Source organism: Calonectris borealis, chromosome 2 (genome assembly GCF_964195595.1).
Source record: "Calonectris borealis chromosome 2, bCalBor7.hap1.2, whole genome shotgun sequence".
Taxonomy (NCBI): domain Eukaryota; kingdom Metazoa; phylum Chordata; class Aves; order Procellariiformes; family Procellariidae; genus Calonectris; species Calonectris borealis.
In genome coordinates, this window is record NC_134313.1 from 25,581,682 (window position 1) to 25,607,843 (window position 26,162).

Sequence of the window (26,162 nt, forward strand, 5' to 3'; positions counted from 1 at the left end):
GTGTACCTACGTAGACATGGCTGCAGCGAGCTCCAGTATTTACAGAGGACTCACTGGAGCTGCGATCACAGAAACTGGTATTTCAAGTTAGGCCACACACATGAACAAAACATTTCTTGTTATAAGGCAAGGTTTTGTATTTTGGGGTGTTATATCGTCATCTAACTGAAGCTCTACCTTGCCACTTCTGCCTTTCCTATATCACCTTCTGGCTGGTTTCACATGACATCCATGTGGCTAATGCAGGCATTGTTTATGTAGTCAAGTAGGAGAGTATTAATTTAACTTCAGGTTCTTTCCTGTAATTGCATGTTCCTTCCACTTTCAAAGCAGTTAATCATACTGAGGGGCTGTATCCTCATTTCTCTCTCTGCAGTCAGCTTTGCTGCTGCTCATTTCTACAGGGTATCATATCTCACCTGCTGGAAGCTCACTCCCCAGCCTGCTCTCCCACTTGCTGACTTGTTCTCTCCTGATGCATCTTGCTTATGGTAGGACCACCAGTCCCACTGGAACTAAGCAATCAATCCCATTTCTTCTTAAGAGGAGGAGAAAACTCTGCTGTAGCAGGTGGTAGAATAACTGCCTGCTGACCCTCATCTGCTCCAGTAATTGTCAGGACTTTAGATATTTTCAAGCCCAGCTGACCCACAGGATAAACTAATACAACCCAATACCTCTGAGGTGCAGTATGAGCTCTCTAGATTACAAGCAGTTATCCTGTCCAGAGCCTGAAGATGCAGTGGCTTAATTTGTTCTTTCTATGCTTCTCTAGAAGCCTATTTCTGTCTCCCATGTAATTCTGCCAAGCTCCTACCTTGCTAGCTCCTATTCTCCATTTAAGGAGCTCTTTTAGTTGTTGTTTTCCCCAGGAGAGCTTAAGTGATTGAATCAAAACTAACAGAACTAATGGATAAAGCCACAGCCTGGGAACAAACTCATTGCCTGAAACCTCTGCAAAGAAACTGTTCAGGAAATACTTAGAAGCAAAGAATACATGGCAGAAGTAAGAATTTATGCAAGTGACTATATGCATATGGGAACAGCAACTTCCAACTCTTGTAACCTAACAGTGAGGAATTAATAATTGACCATTAGATTTAGGCACTGATTTGAAGGAGTTAAATTCCCAGGCTACCTTTTCAGAGCAGGGTGGGGCATTGGGGAAGTCAAAGAGAGAAAAAAAAGGCACCTGAATGCCCTGGGAAGGAGCAGCAAAACCTTCTGTCAAGCTCCCCTTCCTCTCCTACACTGCAAATAATACTCCCCAACTGAGGGTCTCCCGGTGCCCACCGGCAGCCGCAGCCCTCGGCTGCACACACCTGCGTGTGGGGTGACCCACGCGAGCAGCCTTTCCCACACCAGGAAGCGGGTGCCACGTCCCGGTCCTCCTTACCTCTCCTCACAGCCACCAGTGCCCGCTGGTGTGACAGCGCATGGCATGGCCAGTGGCTGGGGCCTGAGGGCAGGGACATGGGCATCCTCCCTGTTTCGGAGTTGGCATCCTGGAACGCATCCTTTGGGGGGCCGGACACCGGCAGCGGGCCCCTCTCCGGCCCCTGGTACAGCACACACAAGGTAAGTGCTGTGCAGCATCATGCTGGGGCCCAAGAACGAGTGGGGTTGGGGAGAGCAGGGTAATCATTTCAGCCTCCCCCCCTGTCCTCCGAAGAGCCCCCTTCCAGCGCCCGTTTGCTGCTGACACCTGCTCTCTCTTCACCCCGATGTTCAGCCCGCACCGCCCTGGCTTCCCCCTCCAAGCCGTCCTTTCTGAGCAGGAACCGGGCAGAGAGCTGTGCTGTTCTGCGCTAGCACATTGCTGGTTTTTGTCATCAGTGTTTCTGTCGCTGTCAGTGCTGTCAGTGTATTTGGGCAACTGCAAAAAAGAGACTGAAGCGGCCCCTGAGAACTAGCAAGTTGTAGCATCTGCTAACAATAAAAATGAATTGGAGGTTGATTAAACCTTTTACCTTTTCCCTGCTTTTTGCTTCACAAACTAGGAGGCATTGGAGGATACTCAACATTCTTGTTTTTCACTGCATAAGAAGCAAACCACTTTTTTACGATGCAAAGTATTGGTATAAATTGTGCATAAAATGGCTTGCAACTAACTGCTCTGCTTTCTCTGCGAGCAGCCCAGTAGCAGGTCATAACCTGGGGAAGGTCCCAAAAACTTTCCCCTCTGGATTCTGCATTTGCTACTGGGTTGATATCCGGATGTCGGAGGCATTTCTCAGCCCCAAGTTCTCAGCAGGAAGGAGAACTCTGAATTCCTGTGCTCGGGTCCCCAGAGCAGCAGGACTCCTGGCTGATGGCTGGTGGTCGTGCTTCCCAGGGCCAGAGCTGGGATCTTTTATGGGAGACAAGAGTGTGGAGCCAAGGATTACTGTGGGTTTGGGAGTTAGGGCCCCGGGGCTGGGAGTGCTTGCAGAGCTGCCGGAGGAAGGCAGCAATAGGGAGCTCCCTTGGCAAGGGGACACCCACCTGCATGTCACGGTGGGGTTATCAGTTTGCTTGCAAAACATTCCAGCCCTGCTCCTGTACTTCTCGGGGTGGTTGTGTGAGGATTGCTGTGTTTTAAGCCTGGTAGTTTTTTGGGAAGACCTGAATCAATTTTTAGTGTTGCTTGGGTATCTGCAGGTGAGACTGATTTTCTGTGCTTCCATTTACTTGTAGAGTTGAGTCTTTGGAGCAGGTAATGTGTAACTATGGGTCATGTGTTTCTGCCAACCTTCATTTTTCCAATAGTTAGATTCTTCTGTGCACCCCCATTTTCACATTATACATTTTGGAAATATCAGTAACCATTTCCCCCCTCCATTCCTGGCTATCCTGGCTGTGATTCAGTGGATCAGCCCAGTTTCAGGTCTTCACACAGGGACTCTTTCTCTTCCCCTTTTCTTGAGGCCATTTCATCCTCTTGATTTGGTTTGAAGAGGAGCTCTTTGTTTTCTGCCTCTATAAGAGACCATAACTGCACCAGCTCTCATCTGCCTGGAAACATCCCAGGAAAGCTGAGGTGAATTGCTTTTGGGGGGGATATTTTTCAGCCCCTTCAGCCCCACGAACCATCAGGAGGTGAAAGAGTGAGATCTCCTTTCAAGAGCCCCTAGATATGAGGGGCTCAGCATGGCTTCCAGCCGCAGCCACCCAGTGCCACGTGGGCATCAGAGACATTCACGTGGAATCAGCAGACCTTACACGTGCATTAGGGAAACTCGGGGCACTAGAGTAAGCCTTGAATGATGTCTGTAAACACTCAGCTCCCTGGAAGAAGTTAAAGTGCCTGAGTCTGCGTGGCTGTGTAGGCTCCTTGTACTGGCATTAGATTTCTTTGGGTTTTTTTATTTGGGGTTATTCTCCTGCCAGGTCCCTGATCAGGCTAATTGGTGCTAGCTGTCAGCATGAGGGTAGCAGGGGGAATGCGTGCTCTTGGGAAAAAAGGGTGGACTTCTCCTCGGCATCAGCGTGGATGTAACTTGATTGACACTGCTCGAGGAACTGCACCTCTGAAATCTGCCACACAGGATCCTGTGCTCCCACAGCCTGTCTCAGTGCTGCATTGTTTGTCAGGGGACATGGGCGTGTTTAATGATGCAGTAAAATCTGATGAATTATGTACTTAGTTACCTGCAGTATTTCCTGACAGACTAATATTATTGTAATATTTTTGAGTCTGCTGCTGCAGTAATGAACGTAAGAAGCCACCACATGTGGATTTAGTCTGCTTAATAGAAAGTGTGTGTAATTGCTTCAGTTTAATCCTTTTTTAATTCCCTCAGCACTTCTCAAAGGTTGTTTGTTTATTTCCAATATTGTTGTTTATGGACAAAAACATTTTGCAAGATCAGTTGAGATTATTAACTACAATATTGATCTTGGTTTGACTTTGTATCGGAGAAGGAGAAAAGAGCTGGACGGCAGTAGTCAATGAAAACTCGGATGTAAACTCCTTCCATAACTCAGTAGTTCACACGGCTGTTGTGTGTAGTCACTGTGTGTAGTTGTTCAAGTGCGGAAGCTGAGCTGGAGGTGGAAATTCGTTTCACTTCTGCTTCTTTTTCCTCCTTTGCCTGCCTCTTAAAAACTTGGAGTTATTACTGGCTGCCCAGACACTCACCTCGAGAGATTGTTTTATTTCATGGGTTGAGGTAATAAATCATTTTGGCTCTATATTTGAGGTTTAAAATGTTGACAGCTCTTTCAGATGGATCCGTGGCCTCTTGTGCCATGACAATATATCACAGCCTGTCACAGGCCATACGTGCAGGTGGCGAGTATGTGCAGCCAGGAAACCTGATCCTTCGTGTGCTCTAATCAGCAGGCAGTGGTGGCTGCTATCAGGTGTGATGAGAGATCCTACGGATTCTACGCTACCTTCTATCGTATACATGAAATCTTGATTTTGTGTGAAGTGCCACAATTAAGATTTTTAGCTCATTCTGTTCAAGGAGAAAGTCTTCAGTGCTTCAACTCACCTCACCTTGCTAAGGGCTTGATGTCTAGTGCCATTGAGCCTCAGCAAGGTGAGGGCATGGTTTGGTCCCGGTTTCTTCCAGTGGCAGCACAGTCCCTTGGTACTTCGGCTGCTGTGGGGGCTGCTGCCCCTGTGCTTTGAGAGACCCAGTGTAGGAGGGTAGGGAGCTGCCACCATGGAGAGGAAGATTATTTCTCCGTTTCCCTTGGCTGAGGAAGCACCCCAGAAACAGTGAGGGCCTCTTCAGCTGACACTGCCACCAGAGAAAAGAGTTGTCATGGCACATCCTACAAACATTCAGCAGGATATTTTAAGCACTCAAAAAATGAAATTTCCAATCATGGTTTTCAATCAGGGAAAGCTCTAGAGCAAGCCAAGGTGTCCATAGAAGTGCAAGTGGGAGCCAAAAGAGAAAGGGCAGCATGGCCACAGCGCACATGAGTTTCAGGGCAGCTTTCCTCTGCAAGAAGCAACCACCGGATATTATCAGGCTATTAAAGGTGAAGACAAACCCTCCTGTTTTTTTCCACTTCAAGTGTTCTGTAGGTTTTTTTTAATGTCATTTTCTCAGTCTCTGTAGGGTACCTCATGCTGCAGTCTGCTCACTGATGGGCTGCAGATGTTAACTGTTTCAGGTTAATTGGTAAACCAATCCCCAAGCATGGGCAGAGTAGAGACAAACATGTCCTCACCCAGCTCTCTGCTGCTGTACTCATCTGTAAAAACTACGGTGAAAAATATTTCCTCTTCCCCTCCAGCTCCTTATTCTAAAACTCTTCACTAAAAGCAAACAAGGGTATCTAAACACTGACTCAGTTTCATCATGTTGTTCTTTACCTGTCAGATTTCAGAATTCACACAGTTTCAGTTTCCTTTATTTTATGGGGGAATGTGTATGGGAGAAAATGCATCCTGTTTTTGTAGGTAGGAAATGTGTGTTATTTTCAGCCTTTATAAATCAAAAGTGAGGAAGAGGACTTTGTTCAGCCTTTCAAATGCACCTTTTTTGAATCAGTCATAGGGAATCTAAAAGTCAAAGCTTGTAGTGATGAAGCATTACAAACAGTTGCTGCCAGTGCTGGTGCACGCTCTTCTGGTGGTGTTTTGCTAACAGGAATCCAGTAGCATTTCCATGGCTCAGTCCCCATTTAATTAAGCTCTGCTAGAAAAGGATGTGTGGCTTTGGGTCATAAATGCAGGACTGTCAGCTGGGCCAGCTTTGCACCCAACCTTTCAGGCTCTGCCAGAGGTGTGGGTCTGATCTGCTGGGGATGGTGCTCTGCTTAGCATGAGTGAGAAGCTGACATGAGAAAGCAAAACAGAGCACTGGTTAGAAAGGGTGACCCATATCTTTTTTACAACCTCATACACCCATTCTGCCTTGCCAACCATCAACTTTCCCTGCAGATGTAAAGATCACACATGCCTGGTGTGAAATGAGCACACGGCTTATATAAGCTGCAGCCTCCAGTTAAAGAAAGATCAGCTGTTGCATGGGAACTTATTCATTACTCAAAGGTAAGGGATATAAGTACAGGAGAGCCTTACCCCTTGCCTGTCCCCTTGCATGGTCCTATAAGCATGTTTGTACCATCGCGACTCTCAAATTCCTTAGGGAAATGTAGCTTTTTTCCTTCAATCACTGCAAGCAGTGTGGGAGTAAACCATGGAGCACTTTATACCTCCTAATATAGAGGAGGCAGGGGATGGGGCAGCAGGTCTGGAACAGATGCCCTGGGAGGGAAAGTAGCCCAAAGACTGGAGGCAGTATGCAGCTTTCCAAGCCAGCCTGAGGAGTGACCTGCTTGTCTGGTTTCCACCAGGCACTACTCTGGCTCCCAGAACAGCCGAATTCCCTAGTGCTGTGTTATTGGCAGGCCTCTATCACCCTGCTCGGGTTTCTCCTACCAAGGCTGGAAGGTGCCTGTGGCAGTTTTCCCCCAAAGCCCAGCATGGTGCTGGGCAGCAGATACAACAAACCAACTCAGCTCCACGTTTTGAGCTTGGGGCACACAGACCCGAAGGAAATGCTATTGATGGGAGGCCTCATCCTCCATCTGTTCTGGACACTTTCATCTCTTCAGCATTGCTGGCAGAGTTGCTTAAATGTGTGCTTCCTAGCCTGACAGCCAACAGAAGCTGATGGGCAAAGCCCTTTTATTTAGGCTGACGACTCACAGTTCATTTTGACCAAAGCAGTCGTGGTGGGTCCTCTTGGACACCTCAGCCAGGACATTGGAAACAACTGTCCTTGCAGGGCTGGGGCCAACTGTCCTTGCTGCTGAGCACCAGCTATAGCTCTGCCGAGTGCCTATTCCCTGATCCTCACTGGGCTATTCTTCCCAAATCTCAGACTGCTTTCAGTGCTTCCCCTCCAACAGCTGCTATGGTAAAATGAATTTTCAGTTTTTCTGAGGACATTAAAGAACATGTGTATTTGATTTTACTTTTTTGTTTTAATGATTAAGGTGACAGAGAGTTAAACAGGAGCTTCGTTATTACGCTAATCTGTTTTAAGAGGTTTGAGAATGTTAATTTGGAAATTTCTAGGCAATAAGGAACATTACAATTCTTGTCATTTGTCAGAAAGTGGATGCAGAAGGCAAATGCAAAGAAACTTGAGTCACAAGATATACATATCCTACCTAGAGCAGGAATTAGTTTTGCTCTAGACTGCTTCAAAATGGTATTTTACAGAAAGATTGGGGGCATAGTGCAGACTCTGTCTGATATCCAGCTCAGCCACTGACTACTGGGCTTAAAACATAGGCACTGCTCTTCAGCACAGTGATCCAGAATAGCAGAATCAGATTTAGTCTGGAGCCAGCAAAGTAGGGTGAATGCTCCTCTTCCCTTGGTCAGCACTGAGTAGGAAATACCAGGCATGGGATGAGTCTGAATCCCTACCCTGCTTTGGAGATGTCTGGCTCAGTGCAGCGCTTCGCCCTCCCTGCCCCCAACTTCTAGACTACTCTGCAAATAATGGACTTCAAGTTAAACTGGCCGTGGCTACTGTGTTGGTTTTGGTGTCTCACAGCCTTGCCTGGGAATTGCAAGGTGATGTAGGGTGAAGGTCTGGCTGCTCAGGCAAACACCTGCTACTGAGATTTCATGAGGTTGCTCTGTGGATCTAGGACATCGCTGCCACCCAAAGAGGTGGTGTTGCTCCCATCTTGAATCTGTGCTTCTGCTGCTTCATTTGCCCTAGTGTTCTTTTGACTCTTTGATAAGGCAGTTTGTCTGGCTAAATCAACAGAAAAATACTCATTGATATAATTTTTTAAATAAAAGTTGCCCTTCTCATAAAATCTCACCTGACATCATGGTCCCTTATGATTTTGTGACCCAAAGGAGTCTTTATTGCTCTTTGAAGCTGAAGTATGATCTTTCTCTTCGTATGCTCTTGAAGTCTGCTTTGGGCATCAAAAAAAAAGATGTCTGAATCTTATCCTTGCATGTCTCCAGCAGTCTGCTGGATCTGATTAACTCCTGTTTGAAGGAATCAAAAGAATCCAAATGACTCAAGTAGAAATTTGACCAAACTCAAAACCCAAAGCTTTAGAAAGATAAGCAAACAGCAGACTGTGCACTTCAGTCATAAGGGAGGTGAGGACCTTTGGCTAACCTAGTAACTGGAGGCTGTGATTATTCCATTTGGAGTTTTGGTGACATGTATAAACTGTTATGCTCATGTTTGTAATGTCACCACAGATTGTCCTGGAAGAATGGCATTCGTTAATGTGAACAGTTGGGAGATATGCTTTCCATTCTGTGACTAATCTGGACTTTGAAACGTACTGCCAGCAGCTTCAAAAGACAGCCAGTTGGTGTGCGAATCAACGCCAGGCCTGGAGCAGAGATCTTAAGAAATGTGGCAGTGATATTTGCAGAATATGCTCAAAAGTAAATAGTCAATATAAAATCAAACAAATGTGTACTGCTTAAACTGAGGTTATACCAGTATAACTGCATTCTCCTCCATGATGTCCGTGGTTGATTTACATCATCTAGGCCAGAAGCTTTGGCCTTGTTTGGTGATATGAACTGTTTAGCCTGTAATAGGGAACTGAAGAGAGATTATGGAACTGTGATAGGGAGAAATTACAGGATCGTTGGAGTTTAACTCTTGGATGAAGCACTCAGTGACTCTCTTGCTACATTCCCCTTCGTATCCTGCTGTGTTCTGCAGAAACAACCCTGTGATGCAGAGGCCTGTGCTGAATGCAAGGTCTGGGCCATGATGAGTGCAAGGTTTGGAGGAAACACCTCCATGTATGGAAGCAATGTCTCACAGCAAAGCAAATGCTGGCTCCTTGGACATGGCTTCTTCATGCTGGCTGAGGTGAAGTAGTAACATAGAAGTACATCTCCTCTTGTGGACAAGCCTAGCTCTTGCTGACATTTAATCCCCTAGAACCAAATCAGCTTCATGGGAGCTAAAATCTCCACCAGAGTCTTAGCAAACATGTCCAATGACTTAACTGTCATCCTGCTCAAAACAAAGTCATTTTGCCAGCTGGTATGGATTGCACTTGAAGCCTTTTTCTTCAACAGCCAGGGATATCTCCACTGGAAAAAGGTTCCTGTGAAAAACAACCAAAATACGGGTTTTGTGTACATAACAGACTTGTACCCAGATAGGTAACTCCTAATTAAATACTACTTTAATTTTTTGGGGCTCCAGCTTGGGAGTAAATGGATTGTGACTCCATTTACTTTGTTTTATGACTCTAACCTATTATTTCTTAATGTTTCTCTTCCATTTTTGTGGGGGTTTGGGGTTTGGGTTTTTTTTTCTGCTTTGGAATTGTCACAAGGTTCTTGAATTTATTGACTTCTAGTGACATTAATCTCTTCGCTTTGTTTCTCTCTCTTTCAGTGACAATCTTTTGCTCCCTGCAGTGGCTAAAGTGCCATGAACATTATCATTCAGTGCTGTTATCATGCAGCAATGACTCAATCATCATGTCAAGATGATGGAGAGCAAAGCTTTTAGTGTCTGCAGAAGCTTCAGTCAAACAAATAATAGCAACTTTCATCTGATCAAGACTCTAGCTCCATCTCTTGACTATTGTACTGGTTTTGGCTGGAGTTAATTTTCTTCATGGTAGCTAGTATGGGGCTATGTTTTGGATTTGTGATGAAAACAGTGGTGATAACATGGGGATGTTTTGGTTATTGTTGAACAGTGCTTGCACAGTATGAAGGCATTTACTGTTTCTTATGCTGCCTTGCCAGCAAGTAGGCTGGGGGTGCACAAGAAGTTGGGATGGGACACAGCTGGGACAGCTGACCCCAACTGACCAAAGGGATATCCCATACCATATGACATCGTGCTCAGCAATAAAAGCTGGGGGAAAAAGGAGGAAGGGGGAGGACATTTGGAGTTATCATGACATTTGCCTTCCCAAGTAACCGTTATGTGTGATGAAGCCCTGCTTTCCTGGTAGCGGCTGAACACGTGCCTGCTGATGGGACATAGTGAATGAATTCCTCATTTTCTTTGCTTGCGCATGCAGCTTTTGCTTTACCTATTAAACTGTCTTTATCTCAACTCACGAGTTTTCACGCTTTTACCCTTCTGGTTCTCTCCCCCATCTTGCTGGGGAGGGGTGAGCGAGCGGCTATGCTGGCTGGAGTTAAACTGCAACAACTGCAGACCAGAGGCTATGACAAACTAAAAAGCAATGAGTGGTTTACAAAAGCATAGAGAGGATAGCATCTGACTCAGGAAAAGAGTGCTCAGTTCTCCTTCATTTTTTTAATTCCTGAAAGGGAGTAGACAGAATTTATCTTCATGGCCCCATCTCTACAATAATGCCTGTCAAGAAGAATCTTTCTAACTGTAATATCCTATACAATACTAAAATACTGGGAAAAAAGACACCAAGTTCTGTATGGGAGAATCCACATAAGGTACAGTTGCTGAAAGATCAATAATACTCAAAATTGGGGAAAAAATCTGCCACCTCGTTATCTCTTTAAGTGCAACAGAGAATTTAGAAAGGTGATAAAGGCACCTAGAAGGGATCATCCAGCTAAACTGATTTCTGTTTTCTGCAACAGAAGGCAACTATGTAGTAGATGTTTTGGATTCTTGTGAACTAGACACCTACTCCTTATGTTAACACCCACTATGAACTAGAAAATCGTAACCAATACTTTAAACCAGGTTACAGTTTGTAGCAAAAAATCAAAATGCACAACTGCAGTGTGTGACAGCTGGGAAAACATGAGCCCATTGCCTATATCTCAGGCCCCTGCAAGAAATGTGCATATGAGATCATTTCTTTAAAGAGTTTATTTGTTATCCCCAGATTTGCAGAAGCATCTGCAAATTAAATGCATCCAGTTGTGTGTTTGTGTGTGTATACACCCATATACATACATGTGAATATTTTAGAGACTGCAAGACCTCCTGTTTTTAAATCATCAGTTGTTTATATTTAAATGAATAATGTGGCTAACCAGAAGGTTCTGCCTTCTGGAGTCCAGTCATTTTTTTTGCATTAGGAACTATCTGTAAATGATTAACACTCTCTGTGAAAATGAAACTAGGAGAGCCAAGTGCATGAGGTGCAGGAAGGAAAGCAAGGAACTAAAGTACAGCACCCCTCCTCTGTAGGAACAACAGACCAAAGGGCCTTTGGGCTGCCCATTCCCCTACCATAAAATCAAGTAATTCTTTTAACAGATGGATCAAACTTCATTCTAAATGCAGTCAGATCTTTTCTTTTTCCCCTCCCCTGTTGTTACTCCTGTTAGAAACTGTTCTGAAATGCCACTGCCTTGGAAGTGTCCTCATTTCCAGCCTACATTTACGTAGCATGTGTGACACCGGGGTTCAACAACTGAGCATGTTCACTTGGGTTGTGATGTAGAGAAGTGTTTTCTGTGCACATCAAAGGAAGGGTTAGTTGTAGCTAACAGAGGATTAATTGAGACAGGATGAGAGACAAGCCTGCCTTTGTTGGAAAGTGATGCGGGAGAGGGGCATGCTGGAAAAGGCATGTCATTCCCCTGCTCTTCTCGGCTGGTAAAGGGAGATTTTAATATGAAAGTTCTTTCTAGGATTTGGTAAATAATGTATTAAGCTGGCTACATTGCTGTCAGGGTTTTGTGTATCTGATTTAAGTGGAATTAGAAATAGTTCATTTGTACTCCAGCAAGACTTGCGCTACAATAACAAGAGGGAATGAGCTAGCTAGGCTTGGTTTGGAGGCATGTTTGTGTGTACCCACAGAGCGAGCCATCTCTTCAACAGTAATCTCTGTGCCTTGTCCTGCAGCCTGATGTAACACTTAACAGCACTACTTACTCAGTTGTTCAGATAGCTCCCTTTTGAGCTTCCCTGTCTTCCTGAGCACAGGCAGAGCTAGCTCCATCTTGCAGGACTTGGACTGGTACACTCCAGCTCCCCATGAGCCTTGTGTCCCCTCCTGAGCTCTCGATTTAGTGGTCCAGGGAGCCACACGAGGCAGGGAGAGGAGCAGCGCAGCGTATCAATGTGAGCCAGGCTGTAGCTTCTGGGAATTAATATACCTAGGCTTTGAGTGGTCTGGCTTGAACCTTACCTTGTCCACCAGGAGCTAGACAGGGTCAAACAGGAATATCCAGAAAGCCTGCTCCTGGGCAGCAGTAGAGGGGTATCCCTGAGCCAACTGGCCATTTTGTGGGAGAAGCTGGTCAGGCAATGCTGGCTTGCCTCCTTGTTTCTCCTGAGGGACCTGGAAACTGGCAAAAGTTTATAATCCTATTCTTGCTTTGCCTGGTATGTAATTTCTATAGTTGCCATGGAGATGTTATGTGATGGTCCTTGAGAAAATCTTTCTATTAAGATGTTAGCAACTATGATTGAAATTTTTAGACCCTCTGTTATGTAGTCATTGGAGAGGCTTTTATTTGCAATATCTAACACGCAGTATTAAAAATATGAAATGGTCTTTGATTATGCAGCAAAGTATCCCAGGCTATTCACCTGAGGAACAGTGTAAAAATCCATTCTATCCCTTCCCCATTGTCCCACTTATTTCTAATTTTGACATTTGTTTCCTGAGAATAAGAAATTGAAATTTAGGAGTTGGGAGGTTTGGTTGTAACTCTTCAAAAAGGAAAAAAAATTACTACTCATAATGCTTGTTAACATTATAGTGGATGGATATGTTTGTATATAACTTTAGTGAGCATATCGAAAGTTACTTCAGTATATTTCATAATTCATATTCTTTGCCTCAGTTTGTTATCCGTTATAGACATTAATTAAAGTAATCAGACCAATGAATATAAATAAGATATCATGAAAATGATTAAAGCATGGAGATGAATAGGAGGGTCCCACTCTGTAGTTGCTTTATCCTCTCAAGTTCCCACACCTTTTGATAACTTACCAGGCTCTCCTTCCAGCCTTTACATTTTGTCTCTTTTCTGGAAAAAGATATATTTTAAATTTGTGAGGTAATGAAAGGTAAAACCTAGCAAAGGCAAGGGTACTGTAATATTCATGAGATAGGAACTTTATCTACTATGGTCTGGAATCCAGCCTGGTGACCTGTGTAAAACCTACTACTAACTGTCTTGTCTCCACTCAAATTTATCCTGACTTAGTTACCAAGTTCTCCTCTCTCCTTCTGTTCCTAACAAAAACGGTGTCAAATGTTTTAATTCTCTCCTTCTTGTATATTGAACAATGTCCTTTTTCTTTTTTGTCACAACGAGCAAATCATATGTATTTTCATTACATGTTCCAACACTGGTAATTACCCTTTTACTCTTATTTCAGGCCTCCTTCAGTACTTCGTATGGGCCTGAACCCATATATGAGTATATGAATTGCACTATGAAAACTATTGAAACAAGGACCTTGTTTTCTTTATACATCTGTAAAGCACCGAGTACAGCCAGAACGCTGTGAATAATAATAGCTAAATGATAAGCCTCTCCTAATTCCACATGGTGGCTCTTTGAAAAATATGGTTTTTGTTAAGGACTCTGAATTGCCCTTGCTTCAGACTTAACTCAGAATTGGAAGTTTAGGAGACATTTTCCCCCCTTTTTTTTAATAAGGTCCATTCAGATCTGACAAAATTCTAGTTGCTGGAAACGATGTGTAGTTTTTGAAGCAGTATATGTCATTAAATTTGTTGGAAACACCTTTAGATCACAAATGAATGCAGAAATAAAGAAAAATAGGAGGAACAGTTTAACTAGCCTTGATGAGTGAGCCGACAACATACATTTGAAGTGGTTTTTTTCTGTTTATAGTTCAATTTATAGACATAGCAAGTTTCCATAAATAATGGCCATATACCTTTTAGTCAATGCAAATTAGGTTAATCTTTCTAAGTTTTCATTTCACAGGCCTGGCAACTGCAGTCTAATGTGCATTAGGAAGACATACATGTAATATGGATAAATTGCATTTCATTGTATAACTGAGTCTCCAATGCAGATTTTAGTCTGCAAGGGATAAATTTATTAGAATTAGTGCCAAAGATTTAGATTTCAGCCTGGCTTTCATTTGCCATAAACCTCTTACTTTACTTTGACAATAAAAAGAGACCTTGCATGTAAAATGCCTTTTAAAACTGCCAAAGTTATGTGAAAAGGTGTTAGGGTAAATAAGGGTAAATAAGGCCTGCATGAGTGTTTGAAGCAGGACTGTGTGCAGCAATATGCTGTACTGCTGCTCGTTTATTTTGAATAGCACTGTGTTGCCACTCCACTTGGCAAATGGATGCCTCCTGACCGATCCTGCAAACCTCCCTTCCCCACGCCTGGGCTTGTGCAAGAGCCTCACGCAGCTGGGGCAGGAGATGCCAGGTGACTGCTGACGGTGCCTTGCTCGAGACAAATTTGCCACTTCTCAAACTCTTTCCCCTGGCAGCCCCCTGTGCAGTCACATCCCCTTGGCCACTGCCACCGCTGGCAAACTGTGACATTTCAAAACCCTTGCTGTGGCTTGTGAATTTTAATCTGCTTTTAGTGTTAAACATTGGCAGGTGGCTTGTAAAGAACATAATGCTAATGAGGTGTATTTTGGGAGGGTTATTTCAAACCTGGAACAGTGCCTTGCCAGCCTCACAAATTGTTGTTTTAATGCAAACGAGGCAGTGAGGGAATGAGGGGCCAGGGGAAGTCATTCCTCAAGCCAGCTCTGCCACCAAGGAAAATGTTGGCAGATCCACAGCCTCAGCCCATGGTCTGTGTGCTCGGGGACTGTCTAGAGAGGACTGCAAAGCCAGCAAGTGACTTTCATGGCTTGTTCCAAACCATATTAAGGTGAAGGAAATCAAATTTCTGTGGTGTTTTTTAACTTTCTGGAAAACTTAAGGGCAGGATGTTTCTGTGACAAGCCTCATGCATTTGGAAGCACTGGAAGAATGCGTCAACAGTTTGAAATCTGGGGTCCGACAAAGTGGCCTGGACATTCAGACAGATGTTTTGGTGATGAAGGGACTTGCATTTTATGCCAACAGTTTTGAATATTTAAGGCTTTTTTCTGTAGAAGTCCTTAGTTGACTGAAGTAGCACGATGGCTCTGAAGTTGTGTCTGCAACTGAATTCCCTCATGGAGGTTTGTCTCAAGACTTGTGTGTGGGAAGCCCTGCAGTGCTGCAGATGATATCACAACTGGATATCACAACTGGAAACTCTGTGTTCAGAGAATATCATGTTTATTACTTATAAAACTGGCTGTTTCACCAGTCCTCTAGCCTCTAAAGGATGCTGAATGGCAGACACAGCACAAATAATGAAGCCTTTTACATGAGAAGATGGGAACAGAAGGATTCTGGTGGCCTTCGGGGCAATACAGCAACCATTTTAGTTTGATAGGGCGATCTATCTTCTGTCGCAGTTCATCTGTCATTCATGCATGGTTTTACTAGCCTGAGATATGGTATCCTATTTTTTCTCTCCTTCTTTGAGCACTGCTGTGTATGATAGCTCTTGTGCATTAGAAAACGCCTGCTGATTTAAGATGCACTCTGATTTGTGAAATTTGCAATCCAATTTTCCTCTTTACTGCATTTTTGTTCCCTGTTGTTTTCTTTAATATTGGCGTGTCTGAGAATGAACCTGTACAAGACCGTTTTGCCATGCTATAGCTGCATGGCGTTACTGTACTTTCATCTCATCTCCCTGAACGGATCCATGTGATATTTGACCTCCTTGGGGCATCACATGCTGTTTTTAATCTTAGGGGTCTGTCCAGCCCTGGATTTGGAAGTATGGTGCTATCACCATATTAACCAGAGCTCATTAACACATGTCAGTCTGGAGCAGGCAGCGCAGTATATATGCCAACAGCAATGCTCAGGTGAAACATGTGGTCATTATGATAAAACGACCTGAGCAATGAGGGTAAGTTTTGAGCCTAGACTGCCACTACGAAAAGCACGCACTCTTTTTCCTCTAGCTTATGTGCAGACACACGAAGTTGCCTAAGTTAGGCACAAGGGAGTGTCACTTCAACAGCTTTGCATGTGTTTGCCAGGGCCCTGGGAGCACTCACAGCCCTGCCCATCCCTGCCCACCCCCGGGGCTCCCCCACCCTACCCAGGCCCAGGACCCCATTTCAGTCCCTGCCCCAGCAACACCGCAGCAGAACCCATCTCCAGCTCTCCACAGCCCTGCCCTGCCCAGCCATGGGACCTGCTGAGCCGGGCCCACTCAAGGGCCCAGGTACTGGCCCAGCCTCGGTCCGTCCCCATCTCCAGGGGGGTGCCCGATGCCTGGGGCTGTCTCAGTGCCCCCAGCTGCCCTGCTCCTGGCTGGGTGGGGATAGGCCCGGGCTACCCGGTCCTTCCCTGCTCCCATGGGGAGCCCCTCACGCTACTGGCCCTGGGACATGTCAGTGGCAATGCTGAGGGAAATTCTGATCTCGGTATTTCACAGGGAAGTACTGAGACATGGGTCACACATGTCTCAGTATTTCCCAGAAAATGAGGAGAAGATCGAGAATACCCAAGTTTTTGAGCTGTTTTCTGTTCCTGGCAGTTTCTAGAACCTGTAAGAAAAGCAATGACTTTTGGGAGATGGTTCCTGTTCAGACATGGGGTGGTCATCAGGTTAGAAATCTTACGCGTCCCACAAGGATATCTGAGCCAAGTTCACAGATACCTGAGGAAGCAACCACCACGGTACGAAAGCAGTCAGTTCTGGAGAGGACACCAGTGATGCAGGGCATTGGAAGACTTGCTGCTGGAGTCCCTACCCGTGCAGTGTGTAAAGCCATGAAAGGGGCATTCAATTCACAGTCTCTGGAGGCAGGTACTCAGGTCATCATCAGTACCCATATGTGGATCTGACTTTGCACATTTTTTTGGATGACAGGTGGAACACATAGCCTCATCCTCTGTCCACCAGCTGCATGCAAGTTTTACTTGAGAGCTGGATGGAGATCCTCCTTTGGGCTTGCTTGAGACCAGCTGTGTTTCCTCCCTGGGATGCTGGTTGCCTCCTGAGTCCTGCACAGTGCCTGTGACCCCCAGCTGAAAGCTGGGAGTAAGGAGCTGCACGGGGTTACCCAGAGATGCAGCCATAAGGGCAGGACCGGCCACTGAAACAGAAAGAGCCACAGAGAGACTGGCTTCTCTGCTGGGAGTGGTGTGGATGTATTACAATTACTGATGTGAAAGCAATAAAATGATGGGGTAAACGAGGTGGCAGTTTGTGCTTCCTATTCCCTGCTGTCTCCTTAAACCCTTCATGATGAGGCTGACAAGGCCACTTCTCCACCCCCTCACAAGGGAGGATGTTGTCATTGAAAAAGAACAAGTCTTTGGGAGCAAGAAAACAATTTCGATTTAACTGTTTTATTGAAGCTGCTATGTGTGCAGGATGACGATGGGAGTGCAATAATCCACCTTGACGTGGTCAAACTTTGTGCAAGATGTAGTACCACCAGCATCAAAGCCTCAGGAAGGAAAACCCACCCCCTGTACTTCTGCAGAGCGCTGTGTGGGGGCCGTTTGACAGCATTTCCCTAGTATGTAAAAAGGCTGCAAGGCTGCTCGTGTCCCTGTAACAGTTAGTGCCTAATCTCAGCAGAGACGTCTGTGCTGAGGTGTGCTGAGACGTCTTGTCATACACTGCCCATTGGTCCCAGTGAAGGGTGTTCCCAGCACATGGAAAATGCACCGTGTGTGAGAGCCCAGGACGTGCTGCTGGAGCAGCCACTGGGGGATACTGGGGTGGAGGGGAGAGGATGCAAGGTGGGAAGGACCTCCAGTGGCCAGGCACCAGAAGGTATGGGCAAAACCCTTGAGTAATGCTTCTGATTGGATGCTTCTTGCACACAGACTGTGGCACTGGTGGTGTATTACTTAGCACAGAGGGTGTGTGAGCAAAGGGAGCCCTCTCACCTCCTGCATTCCCCTCTCTACATCCCCTTGTATCTGTCAGTCACAACTTGGAGAGACCTGGCAGTTGACCAAGTGTTTCACCCAGAGCGATTCTGTTGTCTGCATCTCCTTCTGAGTCTAAGCCACTACAGAAATGCATGGGCTGGAGACAGTTGGATTCAGCTGTATCTCTTAATAAGGACATAATAATTCATTTGTAATAAGGCTGTTGTTTCTTCACACTTTTGGGGTTGCTCTTTCCTAGCCTGGGAATTATCTAGCCACAACAATAATCCCCCTTATTGTCATCTCCAAGGGCTTGCTGGACAACATATTGCTTCTTTGTAAATGTTGAGGGGCAACAGTCTCTGTGGCCGGTAGGCACTGTTCATAGGTGCCCAGGGACCTTCTTGGAGAAGAGTCATAAAAGCTGAGGCTGTGAGCAATGAGTTGGATGCTGCTTTTCAGCTTGCAAGCGATAGTTATGCTGGGTTATGTTACCATGACCTTGTTTATAAAAACTCACTGATAGTATGTTTGTCTTCTCTACAAGCTAATGGGCTCCTCACAGCACTATACTGGTGACCTTGAATGGATCTTGAATACACTTATGACAACAGACAAAGTGTTACAATATTTTGAAAGTAGACAGAGAGCTATACCGTGTACCTGTTATTTGAGTTTGCTGAAATGGCATCTTTAAATGGCTGCTTTCCAAAATAACGAATCCTGCTTGAATGTTTTTAATTTCTCAGCTTCATAGAAAGTTTGCAAATCTTACTGAAAATTAGACAGGCTGATTGGAAAAGAATTTGATGAAAAAACACAATACCTTAATGAAACTGTCAGGAGACCTATGTTCCTGGCTGCCTTGTCGAACAGTGTATATGTTAACACGTAAGATAATTGTGTTCCAATATGAACAGTTCGATTGCTGTTGATTTTCCTTCTGGATTATGTAATAAAACAGGTCCTTTTTTTTGGAAAAGAGGAGTGTAGTGTGTGTAGTGTTCAACTGTGACCTGTCTAGTTTTTTTCTTTCATGAGATTTAAGAAGGTGTTCTACTGACGGACAGCAAAACCACCTCCTGCACTGGGATGCCCTTTCCATTCCCAGCTCTTTGCTACTTAACTCCTAGTCAACTGTGCAGAGACATTTTTTTGATCAGTGAACTCCGTGACTGAAAAGTGCAATAATTTGTTTTTGATTGGGTTACAATGTGCTATCAGAAAACCACTGTTATATTGTTGTTCTTAAACTAATAAGTATTTTTGTATTTCTTTGTTTTGTGATCTTGCAGACTCAGCTCTTGGGAGTTTTACTTGCTGCTGCTTCAAATTTTCTGATTAGTGTCTCTTTGACTATACAGGTATAAAATTATTTCTCTTTATTGAGTTATTCATATTCAGCAAATAATTTATGTTACAATTTGTTTTTGTGGTGAAGTTCAAAATACAAATTTTGTTGCATTTGATAAACATTCCCTCTCTTTAACTAGTGTCCTGCTGTAGTTGTTGGCAGTATGATAGCTCTCAACTTGTTTAGTGCTGTGATTCCCATAGGGGAACAGAATAAAAATTCATAACTCCTCCTCCTCTTTGTAATTGCTATAAGGAAATACCAGCTGTGACCCGCTTCTGGTCCTATTGGATATCATGTGAGCCTGTCTCAGAGTGTCCAAATCTAAACCAGAATTGATCACGAGGTCTTAGGGGCTGCTTAATGGAGCGATTAATGTAATTAAATGCATAGTGACATAAAGTTTTTTGCAATATTGGGCCCCAAACCAACTTTGACCAATTTAGTTTTCCTTTGCAATTAGGATGAAATAATCTGAGTAAATATTATTTTAAATCATAAAAGGAATGGGAGGTGCTGACCTTACGACTATGGCAAAGTGTTGTAAGATGAGATTTATAAAATTCTTTCTGTAGTAATAATTAGAATACATACTCAGTAGAAAGTTAAATAATTCATTATAATCTGTATCTTGTAGACTTCATGGTATTTTTAGGGCTTCTAACAAAAGTTTTTAAAGCACAGAAGACATTGTTGTGTAAGTTGCCCAGAAAAAGTATTTTTGCTAGCTTGTATTTTATGAGTTGTATATGTCTCATATAAAGCTACTTACTGCTTTTTCTGTAAACGATGAAACAGGAGGCTGTGGAATATGGAATCTTCTATTCATAATAATCAATTTTATTAATGCTTGAAGGTTCTTCAATGATTCCCTTCTATTTTAAGTATCTCTAGTTGGAGAATCCCATAGAAAGAAATCTGCTTAGCCAGAGATGGCAGGCACGTTGAGATGACTGCTGCCTCTCCAATATGAGTTCCAATCTACTGATGGTGACAGTACTAGGACAGGCTCTGTTTCAATGGAAAAACTCTTGTTGGTGAAGTGGAAATTTGGTCTAACCCATAATAATGAGGTTGTTCAGACTTCGTATCTTTTGTCTGCTGAGGGCACTGAGTGCCAAAGTGGATGCTTTGCCAGGGGATGTGCTGAGGCATGCAGGCAGAATTCTATTGCCTTGTAATCATTAACAGCATTTACTGGATTTGAACTATCTTCCAGCTTTTTAAATGCTATTTAGGAAAACCCAATAGCTCTCCATTGCCATTTGACAGACAGTTTCAACTGAAATTTTTATTTATCCTCTAAAACAGGTTTTTCTCCATTTAGTAACAATATCTTATAAATATGAATAATGTCTTTCCCTAGATCTCAACATTTATTTTCACACTCATATTAAATGGACAGGCCAAATTTTACTGTTCTCTCTCCCTTTCCCACCATACAGTCAGTTATCCTCCCAATATCTTCCCTCTAGCTGGTTGTCAGCTAAAGAACAGCCCACCGTTTGCAATGTATTTCAGCTGGATTATAAACAGCCTCCACCTAAATATCATCCGCACACATTACTATGCAAAGAAGGCAGATATCTGGAGAAAGAAGGCTGTAGGGGAGCCGCTGAGCTCACCCTCCTGTGTTCGCTGCACATCTTTTCAATGACACTGTGCCCTCAAGAGTTATTCCTACAAGAATCTGGGGAGAAACCAGAGATCAGGATTCAGTTAAGAACTTGTCCTATTTGGTTTTCAGTAGAAACTTGGATTCTGATTTCACAATATTATTCAATATCCATTTCTCTTTTGGGCTTTTTTTGTTTGTTTATAAAAATGAAACATGCAAAATCCTGGACGTTACTGTGAATTGCTGATCTGTGGCCCAGGGAAGTTTGATTTCCTTATGCTCCCTTTCTCCTTGGTGGGCTAAACTTCTTCCTAGGATTTCATCCCCTCAACACGTTCCACAGCATGAAGCTGCAATAATGTGCTGTATCCTCTCAACAAGAGGAACGACTGACACTGTAGTGTATCACAGATGTTATTGTTTGGCCCATACCTCTCTAGCGCAGCCTACAGAGTAGAATGGGAGTGTGAGGAAAATTGTTTACAACTTCCCTGGGGACACTTCCAAAATCAAATATCAAGTGATGGAGAAAAAAATGTATTCTACCACCGTTTATACTACAATAATCATAGCATTTTGTTTCCAACTTTTTTGACCCATGTGCAGAGAGGCTATTGCAGAATCTGAGAAAAGAAACGATATTCTGCAGAACTAATGTGATAAACATTGCATCCTTCCCAGTCATGACACCTTCCTGATGGAGACTGCCTGGACTCTGCTTCAGAAGACCAGTGTGATCAAAGTCAAATTGTCTTGTTTTATACAGGTTCTTGCTGTACAGCCAGAGAGAAAACAATTACAACACATGTCAATGATACCTTCTCCATGTAACAGGAAGTGTTTATGAAGTATTACTTGAGTATATATTATACCTGTTGATACAGGTATGGTTGGTTTTCCTTCTGAAAATAATGTTTTACCTGAGATCATCTTCTAAGGTCAAACAGGAGATTGTAGCCAAATCCTAAATTCTACCTAATTAACTTAGAGTCCTTCCTACAGCAAATGTGATTAAGTCCTGTCTTTTTCATTTTGAAATTGTATTTCTCACAAGGATATGTTTCATGGAGCAGGAACACCATGTTGTCTGGTCCCCTTCTCCCAGTTTGTTGCCACAGTTCTGATTCTGCCCCATTACCTGCCTTTGGGTGTTTCCAGATTCACAGCACAACTGCTGAGCTTTGCTTTGAGAGAACAGAGGTGTGCAGTGATGGCTAAGAAGCACTAGCTAGTATTCACTTAATGTTTTTCAGGTTTATTCAGAGGTCTAATTTTTCAGTCATTTCCACCATGGCTAAGAAAGCACACATCTGAAACAGCACTGAGTTAACACAAAGCAGTGTGTCTGCAACAACAAGCTGAAAGTCATGTTTAAAAAGAAAACCTTGACACACCTGGAATTTGAAGTTGACAGCCCCCTTAATTATTCCACTTTTATCAGACATAAGAACACAATGGAAGTCTTTCTTTTCACGCCTGTTCCTAATAATTAATTTTCTAGAAATGCGCTCATCTCCGACTGGCTTGCCAAGGAGAGCCGAAGCCCTACTACATGAGCAAGCTATGGTGGTGTGGGATTACCCTCCTCGGGCTTGGAGAGGTGGGCAATTTCACAGCCTACGCATTTGCCCCCGTTGCACTTGTCGCTCCACTGGGAAGTGTATCTGTCATAGGTGAGATGGTTTGCTATTTCTTGCTTGGGTACTTTAATCGAACACTTGTTTGTGACTAGAGGATAATACTGCAGGAACTGCAGCAGGAATATAAGGGGAAAATGTTAATGTTGTGGTTTGAAAAGAAATTATTCATATAATTACATGAGCTGACAGTTTAACACAAACCCTCTACTTAACTCAGAGACTCTTCTAATATCTTTCTTTTTCCATAGTTTTGTCTTTTGTGTCACTCTGTGCTCTGCTAGTTCCTGCCAAGTTGGCCACCCAGTGCTGTACCAGCATTGCCGGCTCTGCAAGCTCCCGAAGCGGGGGGCTGGCATCCTGCTGACTGCAGGGAGCTGTGGTCTGATCCCGAGTACCTGCAACGTGTTTTCTATGTTACTGTCACACCAAGCGGTTTCTGCTGTCTGTCCCCTGCCCATCACCGTGATTCATGTTGACATGGGCACACTTGCTTAACTCTGTGCAGTGTGTGACAAAACGGGCCTTGAAATTTCCTGAAATGTTTAGTTTATTTATGGACATTATCGAAGTTGTTAATTTGTTCCTTCATGTGCAGATTAATTTGACTTCAGCAGAAGTCCTATCTCTAGGACTCATTTGATATGATCTTACTCTTTACTTTATGTGTTTTTTTGTAATTAAGGTATTGACAGGTATGAGATGTCTGTTTCTTTGATAAAGAAACATACATTTTAAAACATGTTTTCGTGTTGCGCTAATGCAAAGCAGACTGGGCAATACTGTACAGAAGCTGTGAAAACAGGAGTACAGGGTGCAGCTCTATCCCTTAATTGAGTCACTTCATATCCACGGCTGAAACATCCAGGGCTGAGATATTACAACAGCTCTGCATACGCTGGAGCTCATTCGCTTTCTCTTGACAAGTGATAACATTTCATGGTCTGTCTCCAGCTACCAGTTTCATGCTTGGAAGTGACATTGCAGTGAGTGATTCTGCATGGGAAGGTAGAAAAGATGAATTATCTTCCCGGTGGACTGCCCAGCTGTAGTGGAAGGAGGCAGCCAACCATATGTGGGTGCAATTTAGCAAAGAGATAGTGGGGGCAGGAAACTGCAGGCAATTTACTGTAACCTTTAATGTTAAACTATTGCAGAATTTTGGAGAATGAGATATAAAGCCACGGTAGTTCACCAATGTAGGAAAGATTTCTCACAGAAAGGAATGTGACATTACCTGAGATGAACATGTAAATTAATATGACATATCTTTAACAATTGTAGACATTTCCAGATGTCTCTGAAGATTGACCAATCTAAATTGTTGCCCAAACTGAATAAAATATAGAAATATATAGAAAACTAGCAAGAAGAAGTGAAAAGCAGTGGGAAGGGAAAAAAAAACCCATTGGTTATTAAACTGCTACAAAGAAGAGGTCACATTTAGGGTTGATTTTTATCTGGGCAGATTTCTTCTTCTTTACCTTTGCAATATGTGAAGAAATGTTGCATCTGTTTCCTTGATTCTCCATTTCCCCTTACTTATAACAAATACCAAGAAATCATTTTCCTAACTGTTACATCTTATCAAAATTCTCATCCACTCTTTTTTTTTTTTTAGCTGACCCAAAATGCTTATCCTAGAAGACCCTAGAAAGCACTTTAATATCTTATATTCCATTCCCATATATCAGCTGACAGTATCCATTTCATAGCCCAAACAATAGAGATATCTGGAATTTTATTTAGTCTAGCAAACATTCCCTTAAGGAAGGGAAAGTAAAAATGATGTAGACAGCCAATTACACCAATAACTTCCCAGTATTGGGAAGTTCCAACTTCCTACCACTAGATACTTTCCTGTCTTCTGAAATTAAAACCAGAGAAAGAAAACATCCTTTTAATTTTAGAAGAGTTCATCATTTAGGGCAATGACAAACTGACCAGGACACATGTGCATCATCTGCTAACAACTGGGCAAAGGACAGTTTAGGCAGCAGGTCTTCCAATTTAAAAGATCAAGAAAAGTTTTTCTCATTAAGTTGTGACCTCTTTTAGATGGTGGAGGATGGACTTTGCACAGTCTAGTTGGCAGTTGTTTTGAGGTATTGTTGAATGTATGTCTTTCGTAAGTTAATTTTTTAAATGAAGAAATTAAGCACTTGATAACAAACTCCAAATGTCTATCTGAACCCTAAGCCCACCCTTCTGATAAGCATTTTTTTCCAAATTTTGTGTCAACACACCCCACATGGTAAGAGCTGACTCTCACTGACATTGGGTACTCAGTACCTGTGGTGTACTGAGGGGAAATGTGCTTTGCAGCATGCCCTAGGAGATTCTCTGAAGATCTCCGTCACTCTGGGTCTGCATGGAAAGTTTCCTTTGCTTGGAAACCAGGGTTTTGGAGGAGGATAAGGCAGACTGGAGTCTCTGCCCAGAACAGATTTGGGCTGTACCCATCATGTATCTCCAGACCTCTGAGACGGGAAGCATCCCGGGTCTTAAAATAGATGGAGCCAACATCTATTATGCTCTGCTACCACATTTAACTGCATCCAACTGAATTTTGCACTTAACCCGGTATCAATTAAATAGTGAAAAGTTTGTGCCTCATTCTATTGAGCTGGGTGCTTCTGATGGCTGGTTTTAGAAAGAATCCAGCACCGCAGACCATGAATTGGCATGACACCAGTAGATTTTAAATATTTTTTTCTTAGAATTAAGCTAAAAAGACTATATTTTTCTTCTTACACAGTGGAAGTATTTCTGTGTGTGGTTGCAATGATGCAAGCTCTACATCTGTTCAGGGTTTTAAATAGTTTGAGAAGACAGCAGTTGTTTTCTTCAAGAGAAGAAATTGCTAAATTTTTAATTTAAAAGTGGAGGAGTAATACATGTTTGATGTGATCATTAAAAAGCTTTTTATACTTAAAAATTAAAAATCATGTTTTACATGTAGCTCGGGTAGTTTTAGGCTGCTGTGGTTTTTAGCTCATTGTCTTGCTTTTGCCTGCAGAAATAACTTGGGGGGGACTGAGGGGGGGTTGAGGAGAGGCCAGTGGTATCAGAGATCATTTCTTCTGCAGTTTTCATCATTCTATAGAGAGTTGTTTTACACTTAACTCACTTAGACTGACATTGTTGAGATCCCTTTGCATTTTTATATGCTCCTTCTAAATTGCTGTGGGGAAGAAATTGCTTTAGGCTTTGAAAATTGATATCCCTGATGGTGCTTTAGGAAAAAGATTCTCAGATATTCTCATAGAAATGGATTTCTCCCACTCACTGTAATGTAACATCTTTGTGGCCCAAGAACTTGGGATTTTGAGAAGTCTGTTACTAATGAGAACTGGGGAACATTCATCAGACTATTCTTTAAATTACTTTATTTGTACTTGTTGAGAATATGTAACAAAAGAATTTTCAGGGTTCTTCCTTCTCTCTGCATGTGTCTCTGTGTATATTCTATAATCCAGTTTCCAGAATTAAGCTCACCTTAATGGTCTCTCTTTTGAGCAATTCCTCTGATATTTGGCTTGCTTTTTTATTAGGATATTGGCATTAAGGATGGGGAAAACGTTTCATGTTTTGTCCACTGCTTTTCCAGTACTAATATTTAATCATGTTAGAAATGTTACGTGTTCAGTGTGCAGGATAAGCATCACGAGGACATACACCAACTGACTAAATTCTGTAATATCTTCCTTTGTATTCAGTGCACCAT

The 26,162-nt window shown here is 43.2% G+C and overlaps 1 protein-coding gene across 1 annotated transcript in view; it reads left to right on the forward strand.

The window, feature by feature from the left end:
* The first annotated feature begins 1,196 nt into the window (after positions 1 to 1,196).
* Positions 1,197 to 26,162, forward strand: part of NIPAL2 (NIPA like domain containing 2) — a 50,124-nt gene continuing 25,158 nt past the window's right edge. Inside the window, 5 exon segments of the mRNA XM_075144588.1 lie at positions 1,197 to 1,301; positions 1,304 to 1,486; positions 1,489 to 1,578; positions 19,122 to 19,190; positions 22,300 to 22,471. Coding sequence (XP_075000689.1) covers positions 1,197 to 1,301; positions 1,304 to 1,486; positions 1,489 to 1,578; positions 19,122 to 19,190; positions 22,300 to 22,471 — 619 coding nt within the window.